Below are 19,008 nucleotides of genomic sequence, written 5' to 3'. Positions count from 1 at the left end.
AAGGGTTCAGTAGTGGTCAAAAGTGATGCCTGGAGGGGATATTTGTTTTTATTGACCATACAAGTTTGATAAAAAAAAATCAAAATATGAGGGAAATATTTTATAGGTTTCAAAAATAAAAAATATTTTATAGGTTTTTATAGGTTTCTCCTTTAAGTGGGAGGGAAGAGCAATACACTAAGATTGGTGAAGGTGTTTATCTGGGAAACTACAGCCATGGGGTTTTATTTTAGCATGCAAAAAAATAAAGGCTCAGAGCTCACAGAAAAAAAGCATACGTGATCGACTACAGCATGTGTTCGTGATTTCTTTCTATAACAGCTAATCAAAAAAAAAGTCTGAACAATTTGGCATGTTTCATTGAGTTATCACAAATAAAACAACTGATGCCAAGCATAAATGTGCAACGTGCTTACAATTTTTTAATAATATCTGAATTAAGGGGGAAGATGTCATTTTATCCACTAGTGTAATTATCATTATGTTATTTAAATAATAATACAAAATCAGATCATTTTCAAGAAAAAGTAAAATTTGTGCTCCCATGATTTATTAATTAAAAAAAAAAAAATAACATGACTATTTAAATGCATTTATTTAAAATGAATATAGTTTTGTATTATCTATCTAGTTTTATTTTTCTAAAATGCATTGTACATCTTCCGAAAAAAAAACAACAACTTTTGACTACTGACTTTATAATATTTGCTAGCAAAGGTTGTTTCAACACAAACATATTGTGTTTTGAGAAAAAAAAAATCATTTCAGTGTGAGATTTATTTATTATATAGCACACTGAATGAAATTATACAATAATAATGAAATATCCCTAAATAGTAACTTCTAAAAAATAAAAAAAAGGTGGTACAAGAGCAATACCTGTTTTTCCGCGTTCTCTGCCCGCTGGTCAGCCTCTATCACTCTCTGTTCCAACTCCTGCATCTATAGAAAGAAAAAAGAGAGAATCGTGGAATGTTCCATCGCGGCTAGGATGTGTGTGTGTGCTGGTTATATAAACTACAAGTGTGAGATAAACTATGAGAATAATCTACTGTATATCTGCCTTTCAGTGTCATGCTTAAATGATTTTGATCATAATCCGCCACTAAATACTGAGGGCATGTTGTACTGGTGCGGGTTTGGGCACGCTTTTACCACAAACCACTGTGGTTATCAACAGGACCACCATGATGGCCTGACAGCGCAGGGAAAAGATTAGCAAACAAGCCACACACTCATTCTGTGTATTCGGTTCAGGACAAGTTTCCTGCATCAAGTGATGTTTCTGCACATACTGAAAGTGAAAGTCTTGCTGCGCATCAAAGCCAAAAACTGTGATTTATCATTATTTGGATTTTTGTTTAGTTTTTATTTTGATTTGTTTAGTTTCTATTTCAATTTTTTATTTATTTTAAAATTTAAAATCCAATTTGTTGCTTTGTTTGATATGACATGCATCTAATTTTGAAAATATGTGAGTATTTTAAGCTGTTCATCTTGAAGTGTGTGTGTGTAAGAAATCACAATGCTTTATGTTTGCACTTGAATTTATTTAAATCTAGGAGAAAATTCTATTGAAACCACATATGCTCAACAATCAAATACTTTCAACGACCTTTGAAACAGAAATATTTTCATAGATATTATTAAAGAAAATATAGGTGAAAATAAGTGACCCTATGGTCAGGTTTCATATAAGGCTTAGATTAAGCCAGGATTAGTTCAATTAGGGCATTTAAGCTTTTATAAATGTGCCTTAGAAAAAAATAAAACACAAAACAATGGCACTTGCATATTTTATGTCAGTGATATGTCAGTGCAAGTTTGTTTTAGTTAAAACAGCTCAAACATGCAGTTTAGTCTTGGACTAAGGTTTATGCATTGTATTTGAAACCAGGTGTAAAAGTCTTATTTCAGATAAATAAATAAATAAATAAAGTGTTACAAATAGAATAGTGGCTTACAGGAGAGACAGTGTACAAATCTTTTATATGGAGATATCTAGGCATTTCTTATGCACATTATTACCTGCAGACACACACTTTAAAATGATAAAATTATTAAAATGATTGCAAACTCAAATTTGTTTTGCATTGCCTCCTGTAAAACTATCCTTTCTGCTCACAAAACTACTGTATGCAACTTCGATAACACTTTACAATGAGGTTCATTAGTTAACTACCTTAGATAACGTACTAAGAATGAACAATACTTCTTCAGCATTTACTAATATTAGTTAATATTAATTTAAACATGTAGTAATACGTTATTAAAATCAAATGTTGTATTGGTTAAGAGTAGTTAATGCACTGTTAACTAACATGAACGAACAATGAACAGCTGTATTTTTATTAACTAACATCAACATAGATTAATAAATACTGTAACAAATGTTTTGTTTTCATTGTTAGTTACTTTAACTGATGAAACTTATTGTAAAGTGTTACCGCAACTTTTATCTTTCAACAAAAAATGAGAGATGAAGGGGAAAAACTTCTGTTGGAAGGAGTGCTAATCCGTGCATGGATTATATCTTCTCACATACTGTAGATATAAGAACGTAAGCTTGTAAGTACTCCCAAAAAACAGAGTTCGTGGCCATGATGTGCTTTGTGCTCACTGTTTCGTGAGCTCACTGACCCAGTAAAAAAGGAGGACAAGTATAATGAATTCCCACTGTATGACAGAGCTCTCCTTTTGTTCAAACTTCTTTGTTCTTTCCGCCCTTTCTCGCTCCTCAAGCCAGAAGTCCAGGGATTCCCAGGAGGCAACCGCTCCACGCGAGAATTCCCCGAGCGTCGAGGCCAGCCTGTGGGGTCATTGTGTGGAGGAGGTGTGACTCCTCACCTCAGGGTCACCAAATGTACAGAAATGAATAGACGACACAGCGACAAATATGAACAAGGCCATGCTTTCGCCGACACTTCATCAATCCGCATTACTATGGGAATTGTGACCACTCACCCAAGCTCAGAACTGACCTCAGGTTAGCCTCACCCACTCAGCAATGATTCACTGAGCATTAAAAGCTATGTCGTAAAGTTTACTGGTGGTGAGTGGAGAGTGTTGAGCTACCAAGCCTCAATAGAGTTAATAGAAACATCTCAATGACACGAACAGATGCAATTCCAAGATACTGTAATATAGACTATAGATAAATAAATGTTCTGCCCTATTCCAAAGGCAAGGGTAACTTTATCAGGATTCATTGTACTTTAAAAATCAAAATCTGCCTGCCTCTATGGGAATTTAACATAGGGGTTTCCTGACTAAGGAAGAACATTTATTTATTTATAATAAATTATTTATTCACAAAGAAAACTGGAAAATTGGTGTCCTTAAAGGTTGGAGTTTTCCTCTTTTTTTAAATTAAGGCATTAAGATACATTTCCAAAAGTTGATTTTTTATTCCTCTTTTTAGGCAACTTTAGCATGGGTGTACTGTGTTCACTTGTGCTAAGCACTGTATGCCACAAAAAGAAAGAAAAGATTATTGTAACTTCTATTTCATGCCGATTTTAAGACTAATGCTAAAGGATGGACTGATGGTTGACTGTATGACAGGCCACAGGTTAAACAGGTGGAGGCAGGGCAGCTGCTCAGGCATCGGACAACCAGGTATGTGAAAAATTTAACAACTGTTCTCCTGCAATTGCTATGGGTAAATGCAAAGAAGGTTTCATCCTTGGTTGAACTCCAGAACTTAACCAGTTGACTGACACCGCCTCAGAATATGGAGGAAGAGAATGTGAACTATGCATTAATGACTGGAAATCACCAGCATAGCATCCATCTGCCATGATCAAGACTCTTACAAAAACATAGAATTTTTTACAGTAAAACTGGGTTTCATCTACCTTTTTTAGTGTGTAAGACAGTTTAGTTGCTAAAATAAGTGTCCATTGTTAAATAAACATCAAAATACTGTCTGGAAACGTAATGATTAACCATAATTGATATAGACACCAAAAGTCCGAAACAACCAACAGCTCAATAATTAATTTGAGAACTATGGAAGAAGATAAAGACTACTGAAGCAGGGATGGTGTTTTTATGGAGAAAGATTGAGTTTGAGAGAGCGAGAGATAGCAAGAAAGCATTATTGCTATTGCAGGCTAATCCTTCTGTCTGGCAGCTCATTAGAAACAAGACAGATCTACAAAGCATGAAGAACTAGGCCAAATCCCACATGAGGACCAACTTACTGTATCTTCTACATTTACTTTCTCATTTTAAATGCAAACACATGTGGCACTCACATAAGGAAAGGATGATGAAGTCCAATCAACACAATCAGAAATTAAGGACATCTTTATACAACTGCTGTACGTCTGAGAGGCTGTTCATCAAGTTTGGCAACAAAAAAAAAAATTGTAAATCACATATATTCTTTTTAACACAGAAAATGTGCATAAACTATGCACAATACGCATACTGGGCCTCATTCATGATAGACTAACAGAACGGATTTTTGTGTAAAACGTTCATTAAGCAGTTCTGACGTAAATTTTCGGATTCAACAAAAAATTGGATTCTCAAAATGTTAGTTGGTACGAAAGCCTGCTCCCTAACACGTGTGAATTGCACGTGTAAACATTCATAAAATGCAACGCTTGTCACTGTCACTTTTTACCAAGCCGTCCAATCACAGTGGAGGAGTGACGGGGCAAATACTACACTGACCATCCATCCTCCTCATACAACTACTGAACAACAATGGACGAGTTGATATTGCTGGTTACTGTGTTTTTATATCCAGTAATCTTCTTCAAAATGAGATACCAGAAACGTTTCTGCTGTGGATATTCCAAAATATTGTTGGTTTAACTTAAAAAAATTAAGTAACCTGGTTGCCTTAAAATCTTAAGTTGATTGAAATGGAAAAAGTGAGTTAATACAATGAAGGAGATTGATTTAATCATCAGAAACTCAAAATAATAAGTTATCTGAACTAAATAAATTAAGTTGATTTGACAAAAGAAAAAATGTTGTGATAACAAATCTTAAAAATATTTTTTTACAGTCCAAGTCTTTTGTATGTGCTTCATGATTTTTTTTCAATCAATTTTTTAAGGCAACCAGGTTGGTTGCCTTAAAAAATTGATTGAACTGGAAAAAGTGAGTTAATACAATGAAGGAGATTAATCATCAGAAACTCAAAACAATAAGTTATCTCTACTTATTAAGTTGATTTGACAAAAGAAAAAAATAACAAATCTTGAAAATATTTTTTTTTACAGTGTAGCAACCAAAGCGTTTCAGATGGGCCTCCAAAGTGCTCTCAAGCGCCACCAACTGGCTGTTTTCAGAAGAGCACCAGGCATTTTATCAGCTGGCTAAAACGCTTTGGTGGACACACGTAAATTAAATATTTTTTTTAGGCATATGGCCTAAAAGTCTCTTTTGCATTTATCCAATTTACTGGAACCAAACCCAAAAAGGAAGTCCGGAAGATTACGCAGCATTTCTGGACATGTAATTTGCGTGGTTGTAATTCATAGGCGGGGATTATGCTAATAGGCTTTATGTCGATCATCACGTGACCAAACCGGAAAACAGGTCTCATCGCATCCGCTTGTCAGAGAAAGTGTTAACGGCCGTAAGAACTGACTACGACATCTATGGATTTTTAAGGTAATCAGCTAACCTACCTAGTTCACTCTGTTATTGGCGTTTTATTCCATTTAAATATCTAAACGTTACTGTGAAGAAGAAAAAATATAAAACGTTTAAATATCAATCTGCACATGTGAGGGACATTGGTTATGCAAACCTTTGCTCGCTCCTTTTAAGTGATCTTGAGTAAAACCGCAAAAAAAATCATGAAGCACATACAAAAGACTTGGACCAGAAGCGATGCGACCTGTTTTACAGAATGCGGAAGTAAGTTGTGCATATAGCCTATTGTGAATGAGAAGGCACGCTCTCACTATTTACAAATGATTGGAAATCACAAATATACACACATTTAACTATCAAATCGGATGTTTACTAAGAGTTTGTGAATCCATAGGAGAGGTTTCGAGGAGGTCTGTTTAACGCGCAAATTATTTGGAATGTATTACTCATATATTTACGAAAGTTTCATGAATGAGGGCCAAGATTTTGTGCAGAAATATGGCAGTGTGTGCTATTCGAACATAGCATATGTGCACTCAAAATTTTTATCTTATTCTACCATGGGATGAACTTTTACAACTGTAGGTCATGCGTACGTGAACAGAATGGAAAAAGTATTCCCTCGCGCCAGAATGAGAGCTCACACCCTTCTATGTCAAGCTTTTCCTCTGCAAAGTGGGTCAATGTGTAAAACACTCCTAACTGCACCCAGAGAAACAGATGAGAAGCATATGAATCTTTTTTAAACTGACACCAGCAGCAAACACTCAACACTTTTTTTGCCCGCTTCATCAAAATAAGCTGAAACCCATGAGACACTGAGCACTGATATCCACCGAGAGAGGCAAAAGTGGGAGATCAGGAGAGAGTGGAGGTCAGGGTGAGCGAAAGATGACCAGAGTGGGAAGAAACCTGATGGAGGACGTTTGGGAGCCGTCCAAGACTTAATGTCCTTGTGGTCAGCGTGTTTGGACAGTAAACACCCTAATGGCACCACCACAGATAGAAAAAAAAAAAAAAAACACAACAACAGACCTACCACTTAGACCAAAAAGAAAAACAAAATTTATGTTGGTTTTGGACCGACTTGTTAACATCAAAAAGAGTAAGTACACACATGGTCTGCAGACCCATCTAAAATATTGTTTATATGTTCCTCTGTGAGGGGATGTTTAATCCCCAGTGTGTTTATTGAGACAAAGTTATGCATGCAAAATGGTTAGAAGGTGTTCTGATTCTTCAGTAAATGGTTTTATGGTTGAAAAAGGTTTGAGATTGACTATAGCACAAAACCTCAAACCGTAAGACCTGAAACACACTTTAATCAAGCATGTAAGCACAGATGCTTCTGGCTATGCTGGCTCCCTCATTCCCTCGCATTACGTCCATTGCAATCTACCAAGAGAAGCGCAAATTAGAGTCTGGTTTAAGCATGCTTTTTGGGAGTGAAATATGGTGCACATACCAGCAAATTATTTAAATAGTATTCATTGAGTATTCATTTAAATACTCTCCCCCTAAAAAAATTGTTTCTGAAAGGGAAAGTGCATATGCAATAAGATCAGCCGCAAAAATAACTAACTGTATCTACACCTTTTCAGCGTAAATTTTTCACTGCATGTCTTTAGTAAGTCCTGACAATAATTTTTAAACGCTAAAAGAGGTTTGCGCTGGTGCAAGCTGGTAAACCAGGCCCTTAGTGTTGCCACAAGGGGCAAGATCAGCTTCTATCATGGCGGATCAACAGTTTGAAGAGAATCTTGCTAAGTAAGTTGGTTAAAGTCAAAATGTTTATAACGACCAGTGGCTGGTTGCATAAACTGCTTACAGTAGACTAGCCTTAAAACTTAGTAATAAGAAAAATCTTCAAGACTGGTTCTACCTTTAAGTCAGTTACATAAAATGGTACAGCGGTCTAACTTGAATCCGAAAAGTAAGACTGAAAAGTTACCTCTTATCTAAACTGCTAGTAGGCCAAACTAGTTTTTGACACAGTCTTAACCTATGGCACTTTTCCACTGCATGGTACCAAGGGGGTAATCCATCGACCGGAAGTTGAAGCCTCGCGGGAGCTGCCATCTTGTAGCAGAACTTCACATGCGTTAGCATTCCCATTGACTCCCATTCATTTTGGTGTCACTTTGGCGAATAACTTTACATCTGAGGCGTTTGAAGACCCCATTTGACCTTTATTTATTTCTAAAGAAACACGACAATGTATAAAATGCTCCATTACCTTGTAGCTTATGTTATGGCCCCGTAGAAGCAGTTTTAGTGAAAGTAAGCTAACGATTGCGTCATACCCACGCAACTCTCTGTCGCACAGTAGAGAGATTACCGTATGGACAGGAGAAGAAGCTCGCGGGTAATCGGGGAAACGTGGAGGCAAAATGACAAAATAATTAATCAGAATACTTAGAAAAAGTGTCTCCTGCTCCTAGCTCGTGGACAGGTCGCTCACGTCACATCTACATCGTCAAGCTCTGTTTGAGTCTGCGCGTCAGGGACGGAAGTACTAAAAAAAAAAAAAAAAAAAAAAAAAAAAAAAAAAATCGCCAAAAACGGGCTTCAATCGTCTCAATGGAATTCCAATGAGATCGCTCTGTCCATTTCTTACACCGTCTATGCATGGTACAGTACGGTACGGCTCTCTTTAAATGGTATCTGGTCTGTTGAGGTTCCAAGCGTACCGTACAGGTACTAAATGTGAAACACTGCAGATCACTGACTGGTCAGACAGAATCGTCAGTACCGGCGTCATTGTATTTGCGACCAATAGACACCGACATGAGAAACCAAACCCGCTAGATTTAAATAGCCAGTAACAGCCACTGTTATCGATCAGTCTATCCCACCCACTTTAAAGCAGTACTAACTGCAGTGGAAAAGAAACCGAGCTAAAGCGAACCGAGCCGTGCAGTGTCGAGCCAAGTCGTACCACACAATGGAAAAACGAAGCGAGCCAAACCGTGCCGCACCGCGCCGAACCATACTGAGCCGTATCGAGCCGTACCAGCAGTGGAAAAGCGCCAATAAAGGCTAAGTTTATGCAACTGGCCCCTGAACTAGCCCACCGACACAGACTTAAAGGTAACTATAGCGCCCCCTGGTGCATCAGACCTACGGCAGAAGATCTGGACTCTTACAGTTTTCAGTGCCCAAGAGGACGTCTGGCTGACATTTAAAGCAACCAATCGCAGTTAATTTTGTTTCGCGTCATGTTTATGGGCATGAAAATGTAAAGTTGAAGTCCCTACAATAACAAACCAGTGTCCATCTAATAAATAACTCATTCAAGAACGTTGTGCAAGTTTACTGCAACAATGGCACTGCAAGCTTCACACACTTGTAAAAATCCAGGGTTTATGTGATCCTGATGAGTGCTTATTGCCAACATAAAGACTTTCTTCTTCCATGAGGGGGTTTGGCATCAAAACAGCTGTTTCCAGGCAGAGGCAGACCATAAAATAATGTGACACACACATCTCAAGGAAATCTGGTACAATTCAAAGTTCAAACAATCAGCTAACTACTTCGAAACTCCTTAAGTGTTTTCCATTTGTGTTCCTTATGCCTCAGACGATCAGACAACAGTCTGTGTGCGTGGCGTCTGAGGCTAAGACTATCTCCAAACTAATGGAGGTTGTTCACCCAAACATAGGTGCGATCTGTTTCACAATAAAACAGGCAAATACATAATACCAAAGCACAATATCACATAACCTTGACTCTTGACAGTAAGTAACCACCCAGAACACTACAGCTATCACTTAGCAACATGCTAACATCCACTCAGAAAACCACATAGCAATGCCCTTGGCAACCACCCACAACACCCTTACAATGTGGCCATAGGCAAGCAACACCATTTTCCTAAAATACTGTTACTTGTGCTAATCTGGTCATTAAAAAAGGAATCCTTCCTGTGTCTAACGCGCACACACACACAGACACACACACATACACACACCTGTATGTCCACTCAAGCATTCACACGAGTCATTGGTTTTTCCCTGCAGGGCCGCCTGCCAAGTTTAACAGTTAACCTTTTCTTGCAAGACAAAACACTGAGGTCAATGCAGCATGACCAAACTGTAGATGGGGAGGGAGAGAAGAAAAGAGCAGAAGAGAAACTAAGCAACTTTTTCCATTGTGACTAAGATTCTTTAAAAGAAGTAAATGAGAAATAGAATTAGCTATTTTCACTCTTTCAAAGAATTACTGAAACAGATGATAATGCCACGGGGTCTTTTGATATACATCAAGGTACTCACTGATTACAAAATTATAGTGATTTATTATAGAGTGAATTATAGAGTGTTTACTGTCAATGAAAGTGGCTTTGTTACAATCCTACTTGAGGGGAAAGATATTTGTTTTGGCTAGATGAATTTATGCATACATGAGCTGTGCAAAATGTTCAGAAAATAAACAAATCATATGCGCAGCTGGAATGCAGTGGGCGATTTTGTAGACCCTGTGTTACCCATAATACCCCTCTTTTACCCTCTCAGCAAGTAGGTGGCGGATATTTCCCGCTTGCAGACGAAACCTCATAAGCTGCGTCTCCAGAGCGATGCATCGCTTCTGCCAGTCCACACTGGAGTTGGGCACTGATGCCGTGGCTATGCCCTCCATCACCTCTGCCATCTGTGCCAGTGTGCCAGTCTGACAACCTGCAGGAAACAGTGACGGAAATTGGTCAGAGAACACAATTCACTTTTACATGAATGAACACAAGGCAAATACAAGACAGGGTTAACAGGTTTGCCTTGAAGCTTGTAAAGGAGGAGCGGGACCTTGGACCAGGGCTGGTTTAGAGAGAGGAAAAAAATTAATTAACCACTGTGTCTACTTAAATTAAATTGTCAATTCGACAGAGTAAATAAAAAGACTGAAAGAACAAGATCACCATAACAAAAGCATTAATAGTACTGACGAGAACCATTCAGTTGGCAATTATTGTCAATTCAAACACAGGCTTATAAATATCCAAAATCTACTCCAGCCTTGTCCACAGATAATCCAATACTTCATTTCCAGGGTTGATTTCCACACCTTTTGACTAAATAATTGCCATGAACTTTACATAGTCATTCTTGATTATTGAATAAATATTTAAAAATGTTCCCAATTTAATAAAATCCAACTCACAAAAAATTCAAATTCCCTGATATTACTAACTTTTTCCATGATCTGGATTTTAGAAAGTCGGTGTAAATTTGCACTCTAAAAAAATGCTGGGTTGTTTTTAACCCAATTTTTGGTAGAATATGGACAAACTCAAACAATGGGTTAAAAATTGAATTAGAAAATGTAACTTAATGGCTGGGTTTGTCCATATTTGACCCAAAATTGGGTTAAAACAAACAAAAGCATTTTTTAGAGTGTGATTAGCATGGAAGTCTGTAAAAACAAAATAAAAATAAAAACGGTTATTGTGAGAAAACGTTGCATTTGACATGAAGTTCCAATTAGAGAAGAAAAATAAAATCACACTCAATAGTTTCAATTAAGATATGTTTTGTGAGATACAAAGTAATTAATTATAAGAATTAAAGTCACAATTTTTATATTATAAGTAATATTGTGATACAAAGTGGTATTTACAAGAAATTAAGTAGCATTTGCAAAAAACCCAAATTATAGTGATCTGTGCAGTCTCGGTTATGAGAAATAAAGGTGCAATTCTGATAATAAAAGCACAATTTTGAGATACACGGTCTTCCATTCGCTATCATTTTAGTTGCATTACGCCTATTTTGGCATTATATCAGCCACCGACCACCCTGCTCTCATAGAAATTGGAATGGGCATTGCATACCATATTAGTGAACCATTGCTTGTGTAACGGACAGGAACTTTACTGAAGTGTTTTTAGTGGAGTTTAATTCCAGTAGACAGTCTAATAAAAAAAAGAGGTCAGAATCTTGGTGATCTAAGACTGACATTTCCCATAAGATGAGAACACGCTGTTGACATCACAGGTCTGGCGGTAAACGCTCTGGGCCAAGGGTTTCTTTTCACCTCTGTTTTATTGTTTCCCTCCCATCAAATGAGCTCACTTTTTAGTGATCACCTAGGTAACCACTGAAAAGCAAACTTGAGCTGTGAGCTCATAGAGATGACACAGTTTAACAAAGGCTACCTCTCTCTCTATATGCACACTGTAGACACTAATATGCACATGCATTTATCGTTCGAAGGCCGTGTGGATGGGGTTAGTCCAGTTATGCATGTGTAGACAGTTTACCCAGCGGCCTAAGCAATCCCTACCCTATATTCAGCCACCTAAATATCCCTGTTCAAGCAATCCCTTCTTAATTACAGGCCCAGGGAGAAACAGGATCCTGGCCCACACAATGGAGTCTTTCTGCATGACAGTCCCATTACCAATATAAGGGAGGGGGGTCTTTCTCTCTTCCCCTGAAAAAGGGATAAAGAATGTGGCGGCTCAAAGGAGACAAGCTCTTGAATAGTAGAAAGCGCTGCTTATTTTTACCTGAACAAAGCTGACAGGCGTCCGACAGTTTGTAGCTCACATTTTAAAAGTTTGTAACTTCTGTGACGTTAGCCGATCAATTACCTTTTTTTTCTTCTTATCAACTTTTTTTTATTTAAAAATACATTCGAAATGCAATTCATAAGCACAATGTCTTTTGAATTTGTATTAAGATTTATTTCAAATCAAACGTGATGGTGGAAAAACTGTCTTGTTATTACACATTTTTGATTACTCTGAAAAGTTACAACTATTTAACTTGATTACACCACATTACAAAATATTGATCTTTTGACATATATAAGAGGTCATTAGACTGGGGTATCCTTGGTACTAGAGGTTTGTCTTCTGATTCGGGATCAGACTTTGGAAGTTTTCAGAACAACTCCACATGTGCAATGGCAAAAAATTCTGAAAATAATTTTAAAATGCAAAACTGTTATCCAATCATAGCAGTGGGTGTTACTTTTGAGTCTTGAATGCACACCTATCAAAATTGAGTGTTTGAAACAGAAGGTCAAAAACAGGATAGGAAATTGTCTGTGGCAATTACTTGTAAACTAGAAATTTTTTGATGTAAAAAATCTTGCTAACATTATAAATGGACCTCAAAGAATTATACTTTAAAAAAAAAAAAACAGTTCATGGACCTTTTTAAAGCTTATTTAGGCCCTGTCCACACTACTGCGTTTTCGTTTAATAACAGAGAATTAAAATGAATACGATCTCCATCCACACCAGCTTTTTTTCTGCATATTAGAATTCCACATTAAAACGACTGAAAACGTGACCATTCACCAACACTGGGCATGCGAGTACTGGTGTGAACCGGAAACGAATTTGACTATTCCTCAGATTTGATGAAGAAGATCCTCCGTTTTGTCCCATCTTGACTAAAACGCCCTCCTGAGATTCGAAACGCAAAACGGAGTTGCAGCGTTTCTAAACTTTTCAGTTTTAGGTCTTCGTTTTTTCCGTTTTAGTCTGGACGGGAGGTGCAAGCGTAGCAAAAGATCTCAGTTTTTAAACGAAAATGCAGTAGTGTGGACAGGGCCTAAATTTGAACCATGAATATAATAACTTCTTTTTATCGTAGATAATCTTATGTCACCAACCCTATATCACAGTTTGCACAACTGCTGTGACAAAGCCTCTCTCTCAAGGTCCTGTGCTCCAATCAAAGCGCCAAGCTTGTAGATCATTTTGTCACTGGATTTTAAATGTAGCCTGTCACAAACACGCACTGATCTAGAAGTCTGAAAACTGCTAAAGATAACATCTCTATTCAGATGGTGGGAAAATAAAACCTCAAGTCACACAATGCAGGATAACTAAATAACAGAATGTTTCAAAAATGTCATGTTCCAACAATAAACGCAAGAAGAGGTTTTTGACAGACTACAAAGCCATCAAGGTTAACTTCTGGACAATATAAGGGCCCTTGTAACAGACAAAAAGGAAAACCATCTGTGGCGTTGGAATGGTAAATGAGACGGACTGACACCAGAAGTCTCCAGACATTTAAACTGCAGAGCGGCACAACTGTGCCATGTCGCACTCTGCAATTAGCATGGTCGTAACTACAGCCCTACTGACAAATTACAGAAGCGGCGCACAGAGAGATTCCGCTAGCTGACCAAAATGCTATAACTCTTTGTCCCGTTATGTACGGACTTGACTAAAGTCAGCAGAACCTGAGGTTTGGGAGACGTAGGCCTAGCCAGGCAGAGGCAAGCAAACATGGCCATTGGAGAGAGAGAGAGGTCAAATTAAGCCAATGTTTCTGCCCACGTCCACTTGTACTGCCGAATATGACAGCAAGATGCAAATAATCCAATGGCCCCTGAAGCCTCTGTGCTAATGCGGTGAGGAACAAGGCATTTTGCACCCTTGACTTGTTTGGCGGGGGAAGGGAGAAAGAGAGGAGGAAAAGTAGCCACACTCTTTCACTCTTTCTCTATAGAGTAGGATACGTAAAAGATATAGACAAGATTTATCAAACATTCCCAGTATATTCAGTATGATATCAAATGAACATTTCTGTTTATAATCACAATAAATATTAACAATAAAATATCACAATCATGGTCACAACCGGAAAGTATGAAGTTTTTATTTTTTAGTTTAGTAAAAGATGTATAATAGCATACATGATTTTGAGTTCAGTAGCAAAAATCATGAGTTGGCAAGATAAACTCCCTTAATCAGTTTAAAACTTTCTTTTTAAGCTATAAATACACTGATTAACAACAAATTTTAATCATTACAATAAATTGATTCTTGATTCTAGTTCAAGTCACCACAAAAATGTTTACAGAAGTCTCTTCAGTAATAAACCGCAATATTTAGATACATATATGCATAACATTATACAAATATATAGCCTGAATTATTTTTAAAAAATAATAATAATTTTTATTTTAAATTTTTAAACTTAAATTATTTCAGTTCTTGCGTTTAACATTTGATTTTCTTTTGTACTTTTACTTTTTAAATCATGACATTTTGGACAAATTTAAGTAATGAAACATTTTAGAAGCCATGCACAGCAAATAAATAATTTGATTTATTTTGTATTTATTTACTCATAATATTTATTTATTAATAATATTGAAAAAGATTTTTGAAAGTAGTTCGATTTTTTGAGATTTCGCTCGGTATTATACGCTTCTCAAAAGACCAAGCTGTCACAGTTCTCATATATGACGCACATCCACGACAACAAGTGTAAAGGCCAAAGCTGTCACTGTTTAGCTTTTAATGACCGAAAATAGACTGTCATCATTAGCAAAACTCAATATACTCTTATGAGACACAAGGAGAATATGATCTCTGTTAAACAGCATAGTAGTGGAAAGAATAAAACTTATGAAAAAAAAAAGCAATGTGAAATAAATAAAAAATTAGTCATGTGCATGTGGGTCATAGAGGCCAGTTAGAAACCAGGACAGGTCTCTGGTGCATCATTCAATAAAACAGAACCTCCTCTGTTACTCCAATGAAATGAATATCATTTTGAAACTTTATTTTATGTACCCCCATGCACACACACCCAGATCTCATGTACAGCTGCGGTGATGTAAGCGATTAAATGATATCATCGCAACAGACGTGTGAAATCCGCTCTGTTGTTTTTCTGCCTCGTTTCTGTCAAGACCAAACTGGTTTCCCAAGGCTTTGGCATTTCATCCGAATTACTCAAATCAACAGAAAAAAAGCGTGTCTGGGTCAGCTTGTTGTATCTCTGCTCAAGTGTGTTTCAATTTGAATACAATCAATCAGTTACATTTGAATACTATTACGGCCCCCACAAGCAACTAAACAGAGCCTGACATCTGACATCAACAAAGTTTCCACTTGGTGTCTGTGCAACAATTTATGGGCACCCTAACATCAGCTTTGGAGGTCTGACTAATAGAAACGCCTGCTCGACTAACTCAAAGTAGCTGTTCGTCAGCAAACAGCTAAATAAAATCCATTCCACCATGCAGACCCTTTCTGACTCCATAGTAGTTCTCTGTAGAGCTCTTATCAGTACACTCGAGAAGGTCGGACAAGGTTGGTATCTCCCAAGGTTTCTGGTGAGAAAAATAATAATGTTGTCGACCATGGAGATGACTCCAGTGCATTTCTCTGTAGAGCTTTAATCAATACAACTTATGTGAAGGACTGAAAAGGTAAGTTTCTCCAAAGGTTTCTGGTTAAAAAAAAATAAAGCATAAAAAAAAAAAACCTTAAAGACCACCATCTGGTCTCCAAGACTGTTTTGATGGCTTTAGGGGGTTGAGGTATACTTTTAAATGAGCTGGTCAGGCAAAGAAACTAGTTATACCATTTTAAGGCCAGTTTGGAAAGCCAGCTAAACCAGCTAAGACTAGCAAACCATGCCGCTGAACCATAAATTGAACAGCCATCAATGACGCCAAAAGGCACTACTGAATATAGCTCATCGCCACAGCCCACGCCTGAAGATATGTCATATTTAGGGGTGAGAACATCTGCTGCTGAATACAACACCCATTTAGTGGTGGTATAAATAGCTGGGATTACAAGAATCACAGAGTTTCTAACAGCTGTAGATGAGGCATGGAGATCTCCTGTAGCTCATCCTCAATATTCTCTCCTCTGGTCTACAGGAAGCTTTGTATTCAGCCTAATAACAGGCTTCTGTAAACTAGCCACACTCATTATCAGCTGGAGCAGTAAATATAGCCTCTATTCTGAGGTGTAAACATCACCTACACACCGCAGTTGCCCTGAGAAAGCAATGACTGATGCAGGCTGAAGAGAAAGAGGAAAAAAAAAAAACACTGCTTGCAAGACAACAATAAGTTTTAGGCATGCTCATATGTTTTACACTTTGGTTCTACACAAATTAAGTGGCATCTGTCATTATGAGAATGAACCCTGACATGACGCTATGGCTAGAAGATGAGGAATAGGGTCAATGACAACTAAAGATGTCTGAGATAAGAAAAAGGACATTATTTAAAAAATCTATATGAAAAATTTCAGCCAATTTTGATTCATGTCATGTTGTGTAACTATTACAAAATAATATTGTCCTTACACCTTCAATACATATACAGCTTTTAATAAGCTTTTCTTCTCTACGATCATAAGTTAAATAAAATTAAAAATCTGAAAACGTACATCATAAAAGAGGTTAATTCAAGCCATTGAATATAGCCTACTGCATAAATGAATAGATATTAACAAAAAAAAAGTTATTGGCTGAGAAATTGCTTGCAAGTTTGAATAATATCAACAGTGATATTTTGCAAGCACTGTAATAATAAGTTTAAGCATCTGAGAGAGTGAAGAGAATAACTAGGGTTTATTCTATAAGCATTTACTCATGACTGTTTATTGTGCAGAATTAGATGGTGTGTGTGTGTGTGTGTGTGTGTGTGTGTGTGTGTGTGAGGTCAAACTGAGATCAAACTCATTCATTATAATAAAAAAAACTCCACGTGAGCGCAAATGCACATGCACTGGGAATGTTACAGACATAAACACTCTCAAGAAACACTTCATAATCTGTTTTATTAACACCACGAGTGTCCAAAATGCGGGTTGCAAACATCATTAGGCTACTCTTCCCTTTCTGTTTGTTCATGAAACAGCAGAACAAAACTTTACAATGATGGCACTTGTATGAACTGCACTTCGTTACTTTCGTCCAAAAATGGGCACAACGCACAGGTGTGTCAGACTGGAAAATGTCAACATTAACATATAAGAACATCCCAAATAACGCACGCTGCGATTTGAGAGATCTAAAGCATGCAAACATTAAACATGATCACACATGCCAGGATCCAGATATTTTCAAAACCGGAGTCAAACTATCCTCGTGTCCCACGTACACCGTTGAGCTTACCTTGACTGTCCTTCTATTGACCGCCCGAGTTTTTTACTTTAATGTTTTCAAAGCCGGTAGATCACATCACATCACATCACACCGCTGCGCTAAACGTTACGCCTCCAAAGTTCGTAAACGCTAGCAACAGTTTCTCCTCCAAAACTTTCATTCTCCTATAGCGGCATCTTTTAGTGCTTTCGTCCCTGCTCTGAACTCAGCAGACGTTGCAGCGGAACTCCATTCAGTAAATTCATCCTTTATTCCTTTAAAGAGCCGAGTTCTGGGGTCAGATTACGCCGGGAGCCAAACCCCCGTCTGCTAGCCCTGACCGATTCATAAACGAATCGTTCGGTTGAGTCGAATCTTTTCAATGAATCGTTTGCACCTAGAACCGTCCGAGAGGTTCTCGAGCCAAACTGACTCATCAAACCGAGAGCCGCAGAACCTAAATCTAAGATTTGACCGATTAATCTAATTCAGCTACCTTCTTTGTAGCTAGCCAAAATTTTACTGGATATACAAATAAAACGTGTTTCCATTTTTGGGTTCAAAATCGAGGCTACTTAATTATGTTGTTAAATGAACCATGCCCCGTAACAAATGTCGATGTCCTGGACAACAAGAACCACTGAATCTTTTTTGAGCCGGTTCATTGAAATGAATCGTTCGAAAGAACCGATTCATTGAATCGATTCCCTACTCTCAGCGTGTCTCTGTACAAGCTCTGCACACACACAGGAAATTGCATCAGGGGCCACTACTGTCCAACTCTGAAGAGTTACACGTTTTCTGACTCACTCCTGACAGTATCATTTTGTTAAAGAGATTTTGGATGGAACATTGAAGGTGAATCAACAATATATATATATATATATATATATATATATATATATATATATATATATATATAAAGCTTATTTCTATATTTAAAACCTATCTGTTCAATAGTATGCCTACTATTCAAATTGTTGCACAGACGTTTTCATGAACATTAAGCATTATGAGATGAAATATGACCTAAACAAGATTTGTGAGTTGAACACTTTGAATTTATTAGCAACTAGGCTATTTTACCTCCAAATTATTAAAATCATTAAAAAAGGTCCATAAAATGATATTAGATCTCAGAAGGAATGTTAAGGAACAAAAAACGCAGAGATTTCAGCACAATATTGTTGTAGACCTGGTATCCTTTTTTTAACGATGTCGGAATGTTAACAGCGTTAAAGTGAAGTAGCCTTTAGTGTGAAAGCTGAATCATTACAGGCCAATAAAAAGTTTGTAGGAGTCCAATTATTGAAGTTTGTGAGGGGATTCATGCATGCTTTAATTGACCCTAACTGGATTCCTCAAAAAAAAAAAAAAAAAAAAAATTAATCTACTGCACGGACATTATCCTGTAGCTCAAGAAACAGCAATTACATCTGTTCATTTAGCAGAAACTTCTTTTTATTTTCAGTGTGCAAAGTATCAGACTTTACAAGCTTAAAATCTGTGGCCAATATTGAGGAACATCCTGATA

At 37.2% G+C, this 19,008-nt stretch overlaps 1 protein-coding gene across 2 annotated transcripts in view; it reads right to left on the bottom strand.

Moving 5' to 3' along the window:
* plekhh1 (pleckstrin homology, MyTH4 and FERM domain containing H1) overlaps positions 1 to 19,008 on the bottom strand; it is a 65,745-nt gene that overhangs the window by 25,699 nt on the left and 21,038 nt on the right. Inside the window, exons 1-3 of one of the 2 annotated variants that reach the window (XM_039667370.2) lie at positions 17,505 to 17,815; positions 10,126 to 10,295; positions 880 to 942 (exon numbers count right to left, since the gene is read on the bottom strand). In XM_039667370.2, coding sequence (XP_039523304.2) covers positions 880 to 942; positions 10,126 to 10,269 — 207 coding nt within the window. In that variant the 5' untranslated portion in view covers positions 10,270 to 10,295; positions 17,505 to 17,815. Of the gene's footprint in view, positions 1 to 879; positions 943 to 10,125; positions 10,296 to 17,504; positions 17,816 to 19,008 lie in introns of those variants that run through there. The other variant, XM_039667365.2, reaches the window with a different exon arrangement.

The sequence above is a fragment of the Pimephales promelas genome, chromosome 15 (assembly GCF_988280905.1).
Source record: "Pimephales promelas chromosome 15, fPimPro1.hap1.1, whole genome shotgun sequence".
NCBI lineage: Eukaryota > Metazoa > Chordata > Actinopteri > Cypriniformes > Leuciscidae > Pimephales > Pimephales promelas.
The sequence above is the reverse complement of the archived record's forward strand: the minus strand, read 5'-3'. Positions and strand labels throughout refer to the sequence as shown.